Genomic DNA, 19578 nt, shown 5'->3' with positions numbered 1-19578 from the left:
TGCTAGGAAAAATATCCGATGCACATGCTACCTTAGTAAATCAAATGGCTGCTAAACCAATCTCGTTAGAAGATAAAAGTGATGAAGATATTAAAATGATTGGTGTTTCTTCTATTGATTCCTTGTTTAGTAAAGTTAAGATTGATGAAAAAGGGACTGGAGAAGAGTCAACTTTAGGTAGAAGGCGTCCCAACAGGACCGTCGATGGGGCAGGCCAAATTGGCAGACCGCACAGGGCCCCCAGTATTTTGGGCCCCCCAAATCACCAGTACTTCTTTATAATCTCGTAAAAGAAGAAGGCCCGGTAGCCCAACGAGGAACCCAGCGAAACTCCCGATCTCCTGTCGCACGTCTTCCAGGTCGTACACGCCCTATCTCTGCCCCCACTCCCGATCCCCTCTTACGCACAGGACCTGATTCCGTCCGCCGATCTGACCGCTTGTGCTGCTCACCTTGCCTCCGTCGCCCTCGTCCAGTTCTCCTCATGTCCTCCCGGACCTCCCCAGACGCCATGGATGGTGCATGCTAGTTGGCTAGTTCACCAACCTAAGCAATCCCCACGTGAGTGCTGGAGGCCTATATGCTACAGGTTGGACCCCATTTGCTTCACAAAATAGACTTCTGAATTTTGGTATAGAAAACCGAAACGGCTCTGCATCTACGTATCGCAACAAGAAAGGTGCACACTCCTTCAGTCCTGCTAACAATATCATATGTATGCAGATTTGCTCTCTGTTTTCTAAATTTTGGTACAGAAAATTATCACATTGATAATTAATAAAATAGCATTAGCCATTGTACTTCGGCTAGGTTGATAAATAATAAATTGTTTTATGCTTTACTGTCAAAACTTCAAATTTCACATGGATTGCTAAAGCTGTTTTGGAGATAGTTTTCTTTATAATGCAAGGCAGGTGTTATATAAATTTTATTAAGATAGGGTTTTCGAAAATAATTACACAATCATAAAAGATTTTCGTTATTTTTGTTTTGCTCTTTTCGTAGGAACACAGGTTTAGTTTATTACTTGTATCACCTTTACTCTTTTAGCACTAACTTTGGAAATATTTCTAAATATTATACAAAATTACATACATTTGAAGTAATTTTATTAAATGAACGTATATTTTACTTATATTAGTTTTTAGTTGTATGAAAATTTTCAAATTTTGGGCCACATTTTGCATTTCGCCCCGGGCCCTCAAATTTCTGGAGACGGCCCTGCGTCCCAATATTTCGGAGGGTGAAAATCTTGTTGAGAACATTGATGAAAGTGGGTTTGGAGAGGTTAAAACTTTAGCTAGTGATGCACCCACTCTTTTGGATTACAAAGACTTTAATTATGATAGTTGCTCTTTGATAGATTGTATTTCTTTGTTGCAATCCATGTTAAATTCGCCCCATGCTTATGAACAAAATAAAGCTTTTACTAAACATATTATTGATGCTATGGTGAAAGCTTTTGAAGAAAAGTTGGAATTAGAAGTATCAATTCCTAGAAAATTGCATGATGAATGGGAACCTACTATCAAAGTCAAGATTAAAAATTATGAATGTTTTGCTTTGTGTGACTTGGGTGCTAGTGTTTCTACTATTCCGAAATCTTTATGTGATGTGCTTGGTCTTACTAATCTTGAAGAATGTTCTTTGAATTTGCACTTGGCGGATTCTACTATTAAAAAGCCTATGAGAAGAATTAATGATGTTCTTATTCTTGCAAATAGGAATTATGTGCCCATAGATTTTATTGTTCTTGATATTGATTGCAATCCGTCTTGTCCAATTATTCTTGGTAGACCGTTTTTACGCACTATTGGTGCCGTGATTGATATGAAAGAAGGCAATATTAAGTTCCAATTTCCTTTGAGGAAGGGTATGGAACACTTTCCTATAAAAAAAATCAGGCCACCTTATGAATCAATCATGAGGGCATATTATGGATCTCGAACCAAAGATGGCAATACTTAGATCCTTGCTTTATGCCTAGCTAAGGGCGTAAAACTATAGCGCTCGTTGGGAGGCAACCCAATGAATAAATTTTATTTTTGCTTTTTGCTTTCAGTTCTTGTGTGTTTGCACAATTATGCTACTTGTATGATTGTGTTTTCTGTGTTTTAGTTAGAGTGTGTGCCAAGTAAAGCCTATAGGATCTTCTTGGGTGATAGTTGTTTGATCTTGCTGAAAAACAGAAACTTATGCAGTCACGAAAACAATTGTTAAAAATCACCAGAACGTGATAAAATACCAATTCTTTTTGCGGAAGATCAATATACAAATTACCCTGGTCGTCCTTTTTTCAGAATTTGTGGAGTTACAGAAGTATTCAAAATAGTCAGATTGCTACAGACTATTCTGTTTTGACAGATTCTGTTATCTTTGTGTTGTGTGCTTATTTTGATGGCTCTATGGTTTTCTTTGATGAGTTTTTGCCATAGAAAAGTTGGAATACAGTAGATATAATACCAAACAAAATATGAATTGGTTTGATACAGTACTTATAGTAGTGGATTGCTTTCTTATACTAACGAATCTCACGAAGGTTTTGTTGAGTTTTGTGTGATTGAAGTTTTCAAGTTTTGGGTTATCTTACAATGGATTAAGGAAGGATGGAAGAGCCTAAGCTTGGGGATGCCCCGGCGTCCCAAGCTATTATCCAAAAATGAGCAACCAACTAATCTTGGGGATGCCCCCGAGTGGCATCCTCGCTTTCTTCCAACAACTATCAGTATTTTACTCGAAGCTATATTTTTATTCGTCACATGATATGTATTTTGCTTGGAGCGTCTTGTATGATATGAGTCTTTGCTTGTTTTATTTGTGTTTTAACTTATCAATCCTTGCTGGACACACCTTTTTGAGAGAGCCAAAATTATTTCATGACTTGTTAGGATTGCTCTTTGTGCTTCACTTAAATCTTTTATGAGCTAGGACTTGCTCTAGTACTCCACTTATATATTTTTGAGCACGGTGTGCTTAGTATTTTTGAAGAAATGCTCTCTTGCTCCACTTAGACTTATTTGAGAGTTAGTAAATTTTGAAGAAATTCTCTCTTGATTCACTTAAATTATTTTGAGAGAAATAAAAAAAGTATTCCCCCATTGTGCCAAACATATATCAGTGAATCAATACGATACCCCATTGTCACCACGAGTATTCAATTGCAAGACATATATTAAGTGTTCTCAAATCCATATAAGTATTCAATCCAATAACAATGAAATCTAAGAGGGAAAAACTCAATTCATCGCAACAAGATAGAGAGGGGAAAACACCATATGATCTGACTATATTAACAAAGCCCACGATACATCAAGATCGTGACATCTCAATAACACGAGAGAGAGAGAGAGAGAGAGAGAGAGAGATTAAACACATAGCTACTGGTACAAACCCTCAGCCCCGAGGGTGGACTACTCCATCCTCATCGTGGTGGCCACCGGAGATGATTCCCCCCTCCGGCAGGGTGCCGGAACGGGGTCTAGATTGGTTTTTGGTGGCTATAGAGCCTTGCGGCGGCGGAACTTCTGATCTAGGTTAACCCCGAAGGGTTTTGGAATATTTATGAATTGACAAGGCAAAGAAGGGGTGCGGGAGGCCACCGAGGTGGGCACAGGCCCAGGTGGGTTGTGCCCCCCCCCCTCGGGGCACCCCCCAGGTGCTGCTCTGGCCCATCCTGAGTGTTCTGGTCCATAAAAAATCTCCAAAAAGTTTCGCAGTGTTTGGACTCCGTTTGATATTGATTTATTGCGATGTAAAAAACAAGCAAAAAACAGCAACAGGCACTGGGCACTGAGTTAATAGGTTAGTCCCAAAAATGGTATAAATTTGATATAAAATGATTGTAAAACATTCAAGAATAACAAAATAACAGCATGAATACTTCATAAATTATTGATACGTTGGAGACGTATCACGAGCATCATGACCAACAGCGTTCGCCAGCCCTATAGTCACACGTTTGGCCAACGACCTCATCAAGCAGGCCAAAACCAGCTACTTGCAAGGAATACCTGTAGGCCGACATCGTCGTCCCCAAATGCCGCTACCAGCACACACAATGTGTTCGACGTAGTGCACGAGAGAGGGAAAGAAAGTAGAAATAGTCAACGCGTCTAAGTGGCATTTTTTTGCCAAATCAGCTCCTGACGGGCAAGACCCACCTATCATAAATGCGTTCAAATGAATCTAATCCATAGATCAATGTTATCTGCCAAAATATTACCATAGACTGGAATAGGAACATGAAACAGGGGGTCACGGGTGAGGTGGTGTTAAGGTGTTGGATGCCGGGGCGGCGGCCCTGGTGGTGGTTGCGCGGTGCTCTTGTGCAGAGGTTGTGGCTTGGTGTTGCCCGGTGGCCATGGTCGTGTGGGTGGCATGGCAGCCGGGGTGTGGCGTTCGGTGGCGGTGAGTATTGGCCGGGGTGAAAACCTGTTCTATCTTCGGACGGACCGGCGGTGGCGAAGCTCGTTCCCTTATTGAAGGCGTCGTCACGGCTCTCATTGCCCGTCGTGCGGCTCCGGGGAAAACTCTGATCCTTTGATCAGGCGGTGGCGGTGCTCGCCGTCTAGGAGCCCACGGTTCGTCGTATGTGGCTCCATCTCTTCGTGGTGATAGTGCTAGGGGTGGTGTGGCTGCGCTTAACGCCTATGTATCATGCCTTGGGTGTGTGTGTCATGGTGACGTGCATTTGTATCAGGTTGTTGTTGATCATGGCTTTATATATAAAACGGGACGAAAGCCTTTTTTGTAAACAGGGGGTCACCCTGTCATAGGGCGCCATGGTGATTGAAAGTCTCTCACACAAAAAAGGGGTGCGCCTTTTCAGAGTACACTGTTAAAAATTAGAGATGGATGGAAAAAATCAAAACGGAGAAGGAGAACGAGGAGGGACAGCGTGTGTTATGTTTTTTAAGCGATGATAATTCCAAATTTATGGGCAGCCTCTAACGGAAGAGAAGAGAATAATATTACTTGGATTACATTAGACTTAGGTCATTGTCACCACTAATTGCCTAATTGCCTTTTAACTAGCAAAAGAGTCTATGTGTTGCAACGGAAAAAAATACTACACGTCCCTAATACAATAACCATGATTGAAGATCCAACATGTCCACGTGCATCACATCTGTGTTGCCTCTTACCCTCTTTCCCACCCTCGTCGATGGTGGCCTCAGTGCTCACACAATCACAACGTGTTTGAATGTGGTCAACTACAATGTGTGTCTCTTTCCACATAAGATGAGAAATCTTCTTTCTTTTTTCATCCCGGAGGTTCTTACCAAGACATGCATGTGTGGTTATAGATGGATTCTTCGTCTTCAAATTGATTTTACTAAGGTGTTGATTTCTAATCTGGTTCTACACCGGTACGAAAGAAAGACGAACCATGCACTATTGATTAAGGTTGCACCCTAAATAGTTTTTGAAAAATGTTTAACAGGTAAAACAACATCATATTCATATTCTATATATTTTTTAATCAATTTTCATATATAAAATGTAAAATTTGGTGTTAGAGCTTAAAAGATATGGATATTTAAAACTCATTTTGAACTCACTTAAAATAGGACCGCGGTTTGATTAAATAAATATCAGTGTTTTTTTGCAAAAAAACATAACATTTCTGGACTCACTTAAAAAAGGATCGCACGTTGATTAACCAAGAGATCAGGGAGTTCTCTGCAAAAGAAAAGCTAACCTTTTTTCTCACTCAAAGTAGGACCACGAGTTGATTTTGAGAAACAACAGGGGCTTTTCTATAAAATTGCAAGGGACGGGCAGAAACACTTCCCCCTTTATTAAATAGGTACACACATATATATATGAATCACCACCGCCACTGGTTACTCTCACTTCCGGGTGCCTTGGTGCGCTGGCGATGCGGAGGAAAACCCCGACCTAATATGATTGGTATTGGAGTTTGAGCCGTCCTAGCATTGAATGGGTTTTAGTCTAGGTGTCTGGCTCGTGGTGCAGAGGCGATGGCGTCATCAACAACATGGAATAAGTTCTCCCATCCCATCTACGTTTCGGTGATGTTGATTGGCATAGATGGAGAACGTGTGGAGATTTGGTCAGGGCCAGAACAGGGCCCTGCTTTTGTCTGTTTCGTTTAGGTGGTCTTCGACGACATCGTTCAGGGGAGTGGATAGTGACTATTTCTATTTTAGTCATCTGGCTTCTCTGTTTGGCGAAGCATAACCAACTTTGCCTTCGTCGGTAAGCTAGTGAGGTTAGGCCTCCCCAGCTTTGTCTGGAAATATCAGGGGTGATTGGCTAGCCCTCCTCAATGGTTTCTTCTCTGGGACAACAATCCGATCTTTAGTTCGTTGTCGCCGATTTCTGCTTTGACCGACGACTTCTCATCTGTTTCACCAAGAATGTATCCCTGGATCTGAGGGTGTTTCGGAGATCCAGAGGTGGCATCGAGCTCTTCTCACGCGCCGAGTGCAGAAGGAAGACATCACTGATATACCCAATAACTAGTATGTTATTTTCTACTCCCTCTGTTCCTAAATATATACATTTTGGTAGTTTAAATGGAACTACCAAAACATCAAAGGGAGTATTTTGTAAGTATGGTCTTATTTGGTTGGACAATTTTATTATACTATCTTGGCCTTTGAAGCAGGAGAAACTCAAGTTGATTAAGTCTTGTCAACAAAACTTCGCAAAACTAAATCTATACCTAATAATAAAGGGGGTATTGCTACGTCATCGAATTGCCCATAAAAGTTGCAAAATATTACCCACCGATGCCACCTACAAGTGGTAAAAAAAGTTACAAACAGGGAATCCCCGCCTGGGCCGGCCCATGCGCTCTACACAACACGCCTGTTTGGGCTGGCCCATGTCCGGGCGGCCTGTTTTTTATTTTTTGTTTTCTTTTTCCGTCTTTGTTTTTTCTACATTAAAATAATTTCGGACTTAAAAAAGTTTCTATTTTTTTTAAAAAAATCATAATTTTGGAAACAAATGTTCGGGAAATAAAAAAAATCATGTATTAAAAAATGTTAATGAAAATGAACAAAATTCCGCCAATTCAAAAAATGGTCATGACCTGAGAAATGTCCTAAAAATTCAAAAGCTGTTTGTGACTTACAAAATAGTTTATTGATTCGTAAAATGTTTGCTGATTCAAAAAATTGATCACGCATTTCAAAAAATGATCGTTAAATCAAAAAAATGTTCATGAATTTAAAATTATTCCACCAATTTCCAACAAATGTTCGTCGATTCTAGAAGTGTTCGGCTATTCAAGAAAAAGTTTTAAAAAATATTCACAATTATTTTTTGCAAATACTATAAAATGTTCAAGAATTCAGAAAATGTTTGAAAATCTGTAAAAGTGTTCACGATTTCAGATATGCTCACGAGTTTAAAAAATATTCATGATTTTTCAAAAATTGTTCACGATTTCACGAAAATGAGAGTGATAGTATATTTTGGTGATGCAAAAAAATGTGGTCATGGACATTAGAGATTATGAAAAAAAATCCATTGCAACACACGGGCCATTTTGCTAGTACTAATAACACACTGTTTACTTTTGTACTTCTTTGAAAAAAGAAAAGGAAATATAATAGAGTGTTGGAAACCAAATAGTAAAACTTTTGCAGCCGTTTGGAATGCAGGAAAAGGAGAAAAACATGAGAACTTCTTGAGAAATGTTTTTTTTACATGAACTTGAGAAGTACTGGTAGTACATCTCAATTTCTCACCTCCGCACAAAACTTTCCCCTTTGCCCAAACCCTCGTCTCGCACCTTCTTCCACCACCGCCGGCCTCGGAGGCAACGCCACCTCTTCCACCGCCGCCGGCCTTGATCGAGAGTTCCGACCCGCCCCATCCTTACCCCCACCCCCCTCCCCCGATCTCCCACAATGGAAGGTTCGCAGAGTTCAATAGCGAGGGTGCCGGCGAGGTGCACAGCAGAGACACAGACGTCGCGGGCCACGGTTGCGTTCGAGATCGCTGGCTACAGCCTGCACAAGGGCCTCGGTAGAGGCAAATACCTCCGTTCTCCGGCATTCTCCATCGGCGGCTACGAATGGTGCATCCGCTACTACCCCGACGGAAGCCCAGACGAGGCGAGCGAAGGTTACGTCTCTGTCTTCCTCAAGCTCTTGACCAAGAACGCCGAGGTGAGGGCGACCTACAATTTGATGCTCGTGGAGCCGGTTAAGGGGCAGTCGACTGTGGTGCTCTCCTCCGAAGAGCCACAAGTGTTCGACCGCGAAAGGCCATCCTGGGGCTTGCGGAGGTTCATGAAGACCACTGCTGAAGTAGAGTGGGCGAACCTGTGGAACGATTGTCTCGTGATCGAGTGTGAGGTCACTGTTATCAAGGAAACATTTGACGTCCATGTGCCGCCCTCTGACCTTTCGGATAATCTTGCCACATTGCTAGAGGGGAAGAAAGGAGCAGACGTGACATTCAAGGTCCAAGGGGAGGTATTTTCTGCTCATAAGATTTTGCTTGCGATGCGATCGCCGGTCTTCGAAGCAGAGTTCTATGGGCCGCTGGGGAACAAGGGGGCGCAGAACGGGCATGATTGGCTGGCAGACAAAAATTGGCAAGCCAACATTTGGCATTTCCAACAAGTGACAGCTCTAAAACTTGCCAAAATTTTGCTAGTTTTAAGAGGTTGGCTAGGTGCCAACCAATTGCTAGACAAAATTTTGGTTTGCTTACCTATTGGCAAGCCAAATTTTGGCAGCAAACCAAGCAGCCCTGACATAACAATTGATGACATGCAGCCTGCTGTTTTCAGGGCATTTCTTCACTTCATCTACACAGATTCAATGCCTCCCATGAGAGATCTTGAGGAGGATGACAAAATAGAAATGGTTAAGCACTTACTCGTGGCTGCAGATAAGTATGGGATGGAAAGGATGAAGAGGATATGTGAAGGCATGCTATGCAAGAGTCTTGATGTTGAGACTGTGGCTGCCATATTAGCTCTAGCTGACCAGCATCATTGCAGCAACCTCAAAGATGCTTGCATCGAATTTATGCTCTCTTCGAATAGAATGAATGATGTGATGGCAAGCCAAGGGTATGCACACCTCAAAAGATATTCTTCTGATGTCATTGTAGATGTGTTTGAGAGAGCAGCTAGGTCCTGCAAAATTTAGTACGCCTACCTGGTATAAGCTGCTGCTTATCCTTCAGTCTCGGTAGATCTTTGGAGGTGGATGCTTATGTTGGGTTCGAGAAGGCAATTAAGTCTTGATAAATTCAGCACGCTCATTTTCTATCTAGTTATTTTTGGCACATATAGCCACCTGAGATGAGGTTGCCATGTCTTTCAGTTTCCAGAGATCTTTTGGAGGAACTGAGTTGGTACTATAAAATGTATGTCTCTGTTGTATTGGTTGTTCTGTCTGATATAAGTATAGATGAATCTATGGTAGCTCACCTAGTTGCCTTTTTCATCTGCTTACTTTAATTTCTGTCCTATGTGAAGAAAGATAAAACTTTGAGTTCTTGGACATAACTTTTGAGGTAAATCTATTTACCTGTATGGAGAACTTACATTTGGATGCCAACTGTTAGATTTTAATTAGAGACATTTACAAATGATTTCTTGACATGAACCTTGGTAGCACAGCAGTGTCTTCGATTCAGAAAATCAGTTAGAAAATGAACTGAACCAAACTACTTTGAGATCAGAGAACAGGCAATTTTAGATTTAAGTTTCAGTTAGTAGCACTTCTATTATACTACTTTGAGATCAGAGAACAGACAATTGTAGATTTATGTTTCAGTTAGTAGCACTTCTATTATACTACTTTGAGATCAGAGAACAGGCAATTGTAGATTTAAGTTTCAGTTAGTAGCACTTCTATTATACTATTTTGAGATCAGAGAACAGGCAATTGTAGATTTAAGTTTCAGTTAGTAGCACTTCTATTATACTAGCATACGTTCAGTGAAGTCTCTGTGTATGTTCGCTACACAAGCACAATCCTGTACCGAAAAAGGGTTGCCCCCCGCTTTATATTATAAAGCAAACATCACCACATACATCCGAGCGAACCGATACAAACACACCCACCACGACACACAGCACACACTCAAGGCAAGATACAAAGGTGCCGGGCACCGACACACCACTCGGACGACAACCAAGCAAACTAGAGATGAACCAAGAAGAACTACTAGGAGCCACCGAGGAGGGGTGAGACGGACAATGACGAAGCAAGGACTCCAGGACGGTGCCTCCCAGAAGGGTACGACCACGGATAGCCGCCACCGTCCGATCCGAAGATCAAGTTTTCACCCGGAGCCACACGGAGGAGTGGGAGCACCGCGGCGGAGCCTTCAAGAAGGATACGACGTCCGTGGACGCCGCTGCCGCCGGCCAGTACGAGGACTGGGCAAGTGATGGACCCCGGCGATCACACCCCTCCGACACCCCCGCTCCGCCTACCACCCGCAGCCAAGCCCCCCATGAAGCACAATCCTGTAAGAAATAGGCAACTACTTAAACCTCTGTACTTGTATTTGTACATAATTTAGGGAGGGATTAAGTGTACAAAAACCGAGAGAGCGATTGAGAGGAATCTAGAGGTTTAATCCCTAGGTATTGAGGGTGGATCGAATCCCCTACGGTATTTAGCGCTACGCCCGAAGCTGGAGTTCCCCTGGCAAGGTGATAATGGCACCGGTTCGTGGATCTCGCTCTGCCGACAAAATCTAGCAGTCAACGAGAAAAGAAGTGAGGTAATATGTTCGTGATACCTTCATATGGGTGATTTCGGTTAAGTTTGTACACAATTTCGTTTTGCATCCGTTGTTTCTATGCCAAAAAAAAAGCCCACTGCTTGACCATATTTATCTAGGAATATTCAGTTCCAAATGTGGTTGATCTCTACACCTTTTTGTGTGCCTTTCTTCTATGCAGTGGGCATTGCAAAATTTGATGCACTGATACTATTTTATTTGAAACTAAACCCTTCATTGTTTTTATGTGATCCATGCAGTAATAGTTTGGTTTCTTTAGTTCAATAAACCTCTCTGTATCATGAAGGGGTATACTTGTTTCCGTCATATTGCCACTTCACTTTTCTGAATTGTATCATGAAGGGGTTCAACGTAAGTGCCTCTTAAGTGTTTCGTGGACACCAGATACTTCTGCGTATCCAGCTAAAATCATTATTGACAGCTGTACAGTTTGTTTCTCTGGATTGATTGCAAAGATGTCACTCAATTTCCTCTCTCGATTGTTTCCTTTTACATATTGGAAGTTTCTTGGTTCAGAGTACAATATGATTGTAGTGCTCTGGATCTATCAGTGGTATACCTGTGTGTTCTAGTAAGATATGGAGATTGTTGCTTTGTAGGATCGGAAAGTAGAGGAATTTTTCCTATGGTTGACTTTGCATGCGGTTTCAAAGGAAATTCCCATACCTTTGTTTCTGTGACAACTATACCATGCACCTAATCTTTTAAGAAACTCCTGTGTTTTTTCTTGTGCTGCAACAGAACACCTTCTATTACAGATCCATTCATGTGTTTCTGAATTCTCTAAAATTCATTATGGCATGACATCCGGATCCTATATTTTTATAGTTCTGAATTTTTAGAATTATATGCAAACCAAAGAGGCCTTTAACGGGAAACAATTATTTTGCCTCTGTCCAAACTCTTTTTTCTACCAGTGCTGCCCAAACTGAGTTAGTATGCAGTCTGGTTCTAAGTTCAATAAGATTATAGTGCTGGCTAGCAGGCTATCGGGATCTATCAGTGGCAGAATTGTGTGCTAGACTCTTCACCGAGGAAGCGAGAATGGTTTTCTTTCTTTGCTTAGTCCATTGTAGATTCTCTTTTCTAAGATGTTAATTTGTTGATAATTTTGACTGTCTATATGCGATGTTGAATGTTTATACCTTGGGTTCTTGGCTTTCACTTTTGAGACAATCTGGCTTATGTCAAGAATGATAAAATTTTGAGTTCTTGGCTTTCACTTTTGAGACAATCCGTTTTACCTGTATGAAAATTTTATATTTGAATGCTAACTGCTGTATTTTGAATTAGAGACAGTTGCAAATGGTTTCTTGACATGGTTGGCTGACCCAAAAAAGATGGAATTAACAATCAGATTTATTTTCCCCTTTGAAAGGCACTGTACATGAATCTGCACAGATAAATTCTTTTATGCACTTACTTCATGTTCATGAACTTCGATCATACAGGATGTCGTGGGAAGAGAATTGTGGGGTTAATCTTTTTCTGAATTTAATATAGCGAGTGAATCAGATTGAAACAACAACTTGCATTTCCCATGAAACAAGCAGTGAAAGATGCTAATGTCGTTGATGCAGCCTTCTGAGGCAAGTCACGGTTGCATGTCTGATTTTGTTTTTCTGAGGTAGGATATTGGCCTGAAAGTATACTATTTGAAGGTAACGATGTGCCTCATTATGTTTCGGTAATTTGATGCAAATGGCAAGTACTAAAAAAAATTGATGTAAGTAGGGAAAGTTTCTTCGCTGGCGACAAAAAGTATTGAGATTAGCTTAATTTAAATTGATAAATTTTGTTAGCTTAACTTCTGATTCTCAGTCCTCTTCTTCCCCTTCAGTTTTATTCTATTATCAACATTGTTACTCTGTGTGTCATTATCTCCGTTCCTCTTTCAGGTGAATGCACTTACATAGGAGCGTATTAGAAGGAAATGCGCGCACCATTCTCAGTTGTTGCTGACATACTTGTATTATAAGAAAAGTTGTGAGATTTATCATTTAAGCCTTTTGGTTCAAAGGAATTTATAGGATTTTTGGAATATTCCTGTTGAGGTTATTTGGTTTCTAGGATTGGAAACTATATGAATTTTCCCCTTTGCATGCAATTCTAGAGGAATATTTTCAAACCGTGTTTTATGTTTTTTTTATGCTACACCTTGTTTTATGTGACAATTAGACCATGCGCCAAATTTTGAAGGAAATTTCTTGTGTTTCCCCATGATGTAGATTCGCCTGTTTTCAATTCCTCTAGAATTCAGTGTGCCGCCCTCGCCTATTTGCCTCGCCATCGAGAATCGCTGCCGACACTCGCCTTCGTCAATCGCAACAAAACATTGACCGAAGCAACACCAGTGGCGACAGCGCCGTGGCTCCCAACCAACAATGGTGGTAGCATTTTGGGCACGGCAAAATGCCCCGCCAGTAGTAACAGAAACGCCTCCCCGGTCCCAGCAAAAACTTGCCCCCATCAGTGATATGCAACCCTGATTCTAGCACCACGACTTGGGGTTGCAGTTTTCCTGCACTGCGGGTTCCAGTTATGTCATCGATCGTAGCAAATTCCTTCGCCAGTAGCAGCTTGATTCGTCGGTTCCAACTTTTAATTCGTCGGTAGTAGCTTCTCTCAACGCCGGTGGAAGCACCACAGGTGCCGGTTGCAGCAAAATCAGCCGTCCAGGACTCACCTCCTGTCGTCGCAGCAGAACCACTCCCATTACGGTTGCAACAAATTGTCTGTTCTAGCTTCTACCCCTACCGGTTGCAGCCCTCTCGAGCCCCGCCATCCTCCCCTGCGGCACCACGATTTGGCACCATAGCACTACCCCCAACGGGTTGCAGCTCACCGAGTCTCAAAAACGGTACGGTCGCAACGTGGGTGTTGTAGTTGCAGCTTCCGTTGTGGCTGGGAAAAAGAAGAGGGACGAGAGGGCACGACCATGGCGGCTGTTGACGTATAATTTGATGCCTAGTCTCTTCCATCAGATCGGTTTTTTGGTTGCATTGGCTAGGTCATGCACTTCTACATGGTATCAAAGCCAAGAGGTCTTGAGTTCAAGACCCGGCTGGCGCAATTAAATTGTAGCCCACTTTCGGTCCACGTTTAGGTCTGAGGAAGCCACACGTGAGGAGGAGTGTTGACGTATAATGTGCTGCCTAGTCTCTTCCATCAGATCGGTATTTTGGTTGCATTGGCTAGGCCATGCACTTCTACATCGGCCGGTTGCAATGCGCCTCTGTCGATGTAGAGTAGGAGGAGGTGCTAGCCATGGCCTTTGTCGATCTAGAGCGGGGGGGGGGGGGGGGGGGGGCGCTAGCCATGGCCTTTGTTGATCTAGAGTAGGGGGGTGCTAGCCATGGCCTTTGTCCATCTAGAGCCGGGGGAGGTGCCCGGACGGCCCGGTGCGCTGGGGAAGAGAAGGGATAAGGTGCGGTTGCGAGCAATGTGTGGGCCCCTCAGGCCACGCGTGTGGATAACGTTGGCGCAACTGGAGCGGTAGGATTACAAATGATCGAACGCTGCACGTGCAACCGGCGGATGTATCGGCCGGTTGGCCGGAACGAATCATTTTCCTTCTGTTTATGGGGTCCTTCCTGTAAAATGCATGGATTGATGTGTGTATTTCTTTTTTCTTTTGGGCCCTGCTACTTTCTGATGAGTCCCTCTGGGTTCTATTTTTGTGTTAAAACAAATGCGTAGATAATCAATTTCCCCCCTTGTCCACCACCCCCCCACACCCACACCCAATCTGGCCGCCGAAGTGCCTTTGTTCCGTCGCGCCGCCGCTCCCCAATCCCGTCGCCGAGGCAACACCACCTCTCCCACGGCTGCCGGCCTTAATTGAGATTTCCAACCTGTGCCGAGCCCCGTCCTCCTCCCAAATCTCACAATGCCAGTGTCGGAGAGTTCAATGGTGAGGGTGCCATCGAGGTGCACAGCAGAGACGGCGCGGGCCACGGTCGCGTTCGAGATCACCGGCTACAGCCTGCACAAGGGCCTCGGAGGAGGCAAATTCCTCTGTTCTCCTGCATTCTCCGTCGGCGGCTACGAATGGTGCATCGGCTACTACCCCGACGGTTACGAGGACGAGGGGAGCGAAGGTCACGTCTCTGCCTTCCTCAAGCTCTTGACCAAGAACGCCGAGGTGAGGGTGCTCTACAAATTGGTGCTTGTGGAGCCGTCTAGCGAGCGGTCGATTGGGGTGAGCTGCAAAGTCCCACGAGTGTTCACCAGTGAAAATCCATGTTGGGGCTTTCGAAAGTTGTCGGCCGCTGAAGTAGAGTCGGTGTACCTGCGGAACGATTGTCTCATGATCGAGTGTGAAGTCAGTGTTATCAAGGAATCACTCGATATCCATGTGCCGCCCTCTGACATTCTGGATAATCTTGCAACCTTGCTAGAGGGGAAGATAGGAGCAGACGTGACTTTCAAGGTTAAAGGGGAGATTTTTTCTGCTCACAAGATTTTGCTCGCGATGAGATCGGCGGTCTTCAACGCGGAGTTCTACGGGGCGATGAGGGACAAAGGAGCGCAGGACATAACTGTTGACGACATGCAGCCTGCTGTTTTCAGGGCATTTCTTCACTTCATATACACGGATTCAATGCCTCCCATGGACGGTCTTGAGGATGATGACAAAAGAGAAATGGTTAAGCACTTACTCGTGGCTGCGGACAAGTATGCCATGGAAAGGATGAAGAGGATATGTGAAAGCATGCTATGCAAGAGTCTTGATGTTGAGACTGTGGCGACCATATTAGCTCTGGCTAACCAGTATCATTGCAACTACCTCAAAGATGCTTGCATTGAATTTATGCTCTCTTCAAATAGAATGAAAGATGTGATCTCAAGCCAAGGTTATCTACACCTCAAAAGATCTTCTCCTGATGTCATCGTGGATGTGTTGGAGAGAGCAGCTAAGTCCTGCAAGATTTAGTGCGCCAACATGGCATGAGCTACTGCTAATCTCTCAGTCCTGATCTTCGCCTTAACGTTGGGTTGAAGAAAACAACCAAGTCTTGCTAAATTTAACATGCTCATCCTGGGTTAGCTTCCCATCAATCCATCTAGCTACGTTTTGATACATAGCCACCTGAGATGAGGTGCCATCTCTTTCAGTTTCAGAGATCTTTTGGAGGAAGCGAGTTGGTTTTGTAAAATGTATGTCTACAGTGTATTGGTTGCCCCGTCTGATATAAGTATATGTGAATCTGTGGTAGCTCACTAGTTGCCTCTGTTATTTGCTCACTTTAATATCTGGCTTATGTTAAGAATGATAAACTTTGAGTTTCTTGGCTATCACTGTTGAGATAATCTGTTTTACCTATATGAAGAACTTACATTTTGAATGCCAGCTGTTAGATTTCCAGTTAGAGACATTTAGAAATGGTTTCGTGACATGAACCTTGCTTGCACATCAGTTTGTCTTTTATTCAGAAAATTTCAGTAGAAAACGAAGTTGAAGTCTTGAACCAAACTACTGTGAGATCAGGAGCAGGCAATTGTAGATTTAATTTTCAGTTAGTAGTACTTCTATTGTACAAGCATATGTTCAGTGAAGCCTCCGCGTATGTTAGCTACAAAAGCACAATCCTGTAAGAAATAGGCACTACTTAAGCCTCTGTACTTGTATTTGTACATAATTGAGGGAGGGGTTAACCGTACAAAAACTGAGAGAGGGATTGGGAGGAATCTGGAGGGAATGGTTGAGGGAGTGCCTGAACAATGACTTGAAAACCTATTTCAAATCTGATTTTGATATGTCGTGTTCTTTAATCATTTTGAAAGGGTGGTGCAGGGAAAAAGGAATAATGAGCTGAATTCGGAATTTGATTCAAGGAAAAGATTGCCTAAAATATGTATGAGGAGACCACCACCTATGTTGGTGCAGGCTAGCAAGCTCTATACACATAGTATATCTGAAGCTTTTCAAGCTGAATATGAAAGATCCCTGGCAGCTTGCACCAAGGCATTGGATGGTTGTAACGAATATCTAGTAGGAGATTTTACCTTTGAGGAGTATAAAGTTATCCGTGATCCTTTGAAGCAAACAGTTGCATGCAGCTGCTGAGAATTTGATAGGATGAGGATATTGTGTGGTCATGCTCTTATCTTAAAGTTCTTGATTTGATGAATATCAAGTCTCTACCTCCACACTATGTGTTGTTAAAGCGATGGACATGAGAAGCAAGGAGTGGGACCGTAAAAGACAACGAGGGTTAATTTACAATTGTAGACATTCTAATTTTTAAAATAACCTTCTTTCTGTATTTAATTAACAGGGACCAATCACAGACGACATTATTATTAATAGATTCTGGTGAAATACTACTCTCTTTGGGCAATCATGTACTCTAACTTGTGCACCAGTTCAGTTCAATTATGGGCACTAGTTGCCATTCAGTTATGTTTAGGTTCAGTTCCAGGCAACAATTGCATTCACTTCATTAGAATTTCAGTTCTGGGCAACATTTGGCATCCAGTTTAGTCCAGAAGTTTGCAGATGCTCAAATTCCATTCGGTTCTGTTCAATTCTACACAAGCAGCTTACTAAGTAGAACACTGATTGGATTGCTCAATCTCTTTTTGCCAAACTAAATTCAGTTATCAAGGCTGAAGATGTACAAGTGGCAAATGGAATGCTTAATCTCTTTTGCCAAACTGAATTCAGTTATCATGTCTGAAAATGTACAAGTAGCAAAAGTGGAAATGCTACAGCGACATGGGTTAATTCAAAGTCTGAAAGCTAAATTCAGTCATCGGCTAATCGGCCTGCAGATTCTAAAAAAAAAAACTAATCGGCCTGCAGCGGCGCGACGATGGCGTGGCGCAGCTCGTTCGGAGACGGGGAGGAGAGAGCTTTTTTTCTTTTTTCTTTTATGTGGTGATTGTGGGCTGCTTATGGGCCGAGGCGTCGCTGGTTCTCACTGCCAGTGGATGCTTCCGCCGTCGGATGGCTTACGAACGGTGGATACGCACATCACGTCCCTCTGCTGCAGTAGCCTGAGGCGAGTATCTATCTCGATCCTTTGTCCAAACCCTCGTCTCGAACCTTCCCCCGATCTCGGCGCTCACTTTCTTCCGTCGCGCCGCCGCTCCCCTCGGAGTCGGAGGCAACACCACCTCTCCCGGCGCCGCCGGCCTTAATCCAAAGTTCCAACCCGGCGCACCCACCCCACATCCCACAATGGCAGCATCGCAGGGTTCAATATCGAGGATGCCGTCGAGGTGCACAGCAGAGACGGCGCGGGCCACGGTCGCGTTCGAGATCGCCGGCTACAGGCTGCTCAAGGGCCACGGTAGAGGCAAATGCCTCCGTTCTCCAGCATTCTCCATCGGCGGCTACGAATGGTGCATTCGCTACTACCCCGACGGTAACCAAAGCGAGGCAGCCGAAGGTTACGTCTCCCTCTTCCTCGAGCTCCTTACCAAAAAGGCCGAGGTGAGGGCCACTTTCAACTTCATGATTGTGGAGCCGGTTGAGGGGAAGTCGATTTTGGTGTGTTCCTTCAAAGAGCCACTAGTGTTCGACCCTACAAGGTCATCTTGGGGCGTAACAAACTTCATGAAGACCACCACTGAAGTAGAGTTGGTGTACCTGCGAAATGATTGTCTCATGATCGAGTGCGAAGTCAGTGTTATCAAGGAAACACTCGAGGTCCATGTTCTGCAGTCCCGCCTTTTGGATAATCTTGCAAAATTACTAGAGGGGAAGAAAGGAGCAGACGTGACTTTCAAGGTGCAAGGGGAGGTTTTTTCTGCTCATAAGGTTTTGCTTGCGACGCAATCAGCGGTCTTCGACGCGGAGTTCTACGGGCCGATGGGGGACAAAGGGGCGCAGGACATAACTATTGACGACATGCAGCCTGCTGTTTTCAAGTCATTTCTTCACTTCATCTACACGGATTCAATGCCTTCCATGGACGATCTGGAGGATGATGACAAGAGAAATGGTTAAGCACTTACTTGTGGCTGCAGATAAGTATGCCATCGAAAGGATGAAGATGATATGTGAAGGCATGCTATGCAAAAGTCTTGATGTTGAGAATGTGGCAACTATCTTAGCTCTAGCTGACCAGCATCATTGCAGAAATCTCAAAGATGCTTGCATTGAATTTATGCTCGCTTCGAATAGAATGAATGATGTGATCGCAAGCCAAGGGTATGTACAACTCAAGAGATCTTCTCCTGATATCATTGTGGATGTGTTGGAGAGAGCAGCTAAGTCCCGCAAAATTTAGAATGCCAACTTGGTATGAGCTACTGCTTATCCTTCCGTTCTGATTGATCTTTGGAGTCAAATGCCTTATGTTGGGTTGAAGAAGGCAAAGTCATGCTAAATTTATAGTATAGTGCCCATCCTGGGTTAACTTCTATCTAGTTACTTTTGCTAAATATTGACCTTAGAAGAGATTGTCATGTCCATGTTTCCAGAGATCTTTTGGAGTAAGCAGTTGGTTCTATAAAATGTATGTCTACAAGTGTGTTGGTTGCCCCGTCTGATATAAGTATATATGAATCTATGGTAGCTCTCTAGTTGCCTTTGTTATCTGCTCAGTTTAATATCTGGCTCATGTGAAGAATGATAAAACTTCGAGTTCTTGGCTATCACTTTTGAGATAATCTGTTTTTTACCTATATGAAAAACTTACATTTTGAATGCCAGCTGTTAAATTTTAATTTGTGACATTTACAAATGGTCTCTTGACATGAACCTTGGTTGCACAGCAGTTTTCTTTGATTCTGAAAATTTCAGTTAGAAAATGAAGTTGAAGTCTTGAACCAAACTACTTTGAGATCAGGAGCAGGCATTTGTAAATTTAATTT

At 43.1% G+C, this 19578-nt stretch overlaps 2 protein-coding genes and 1 pseudogene across 2 annotated transcripts; all 3 read left to right on the top strand.

Annotated features, from left to right (window-relative positions):
• Positions 1-7747: 7747 nt before the first annotated feature.
• LOC109765868 (BTB/POZ and MATH domain-containing protein 1-like) lies at positions 7748-9418 on the top strand. Its single transcript, XM_073499771.1, has one exon. It carries the CDS (start codon positions 7887-7889, stop codon positions 9138-9140), a length of 1254 nt encoding a protein of 417 aa, XP_073355872.1. The 5' UTR covers positions 7748-7886; the 3' UTR covers positions 9141-9418.
• A 5052-nt stretch (positions 9419-14470) lies between these two features.
• On the top strand, positions 14471-16105 carry LOC109765867 (BTB/POZ and MATH domain-containing protein 1-like). The gene has a single exon (XM_020324634.4). It carries the CDS (start codon positions 14642-14644, stop codon positions 15686-15688), a length of 1047 nt encoding a protein of 348 aa, XP_020180223.1. The 5' UTR covers positions 14471-14641; the 3' UTR covers positions 15689-16105.
• A 1625-nt stretch (positions 16106-17730) lies between these two features.
• LOC109765866 (BTB/POZ and MATH domain-containing protein 1-like) lies at positions 17731-19359 on the top strand (annotated as a pseudogene).
• The last annotated feature ends 219 nt before the right edge of the window (positions 19360-19578 follow it).

The sequence above is a fragment of the Aegilops tauschii genome, chromosome 5, assembly GCF_002575655.3.
Source record: "Aegilops tauschii subsp. strangulata cultivar AL8/78 chromosome 5, Aet v6.0, whole genome shotgun sequence".
Classification (NCBI taxonomy): Eukaryota; Viridiplantae; Streptophyta; class Magnoliopsida; order Poales; family Poaceae; genus Aegilops; species Aegilops tauschii.
Note: the sequence above shows the minus strand (reverse complement) of the source record. Positions and strands in the feature narration are given on the sequence as shown.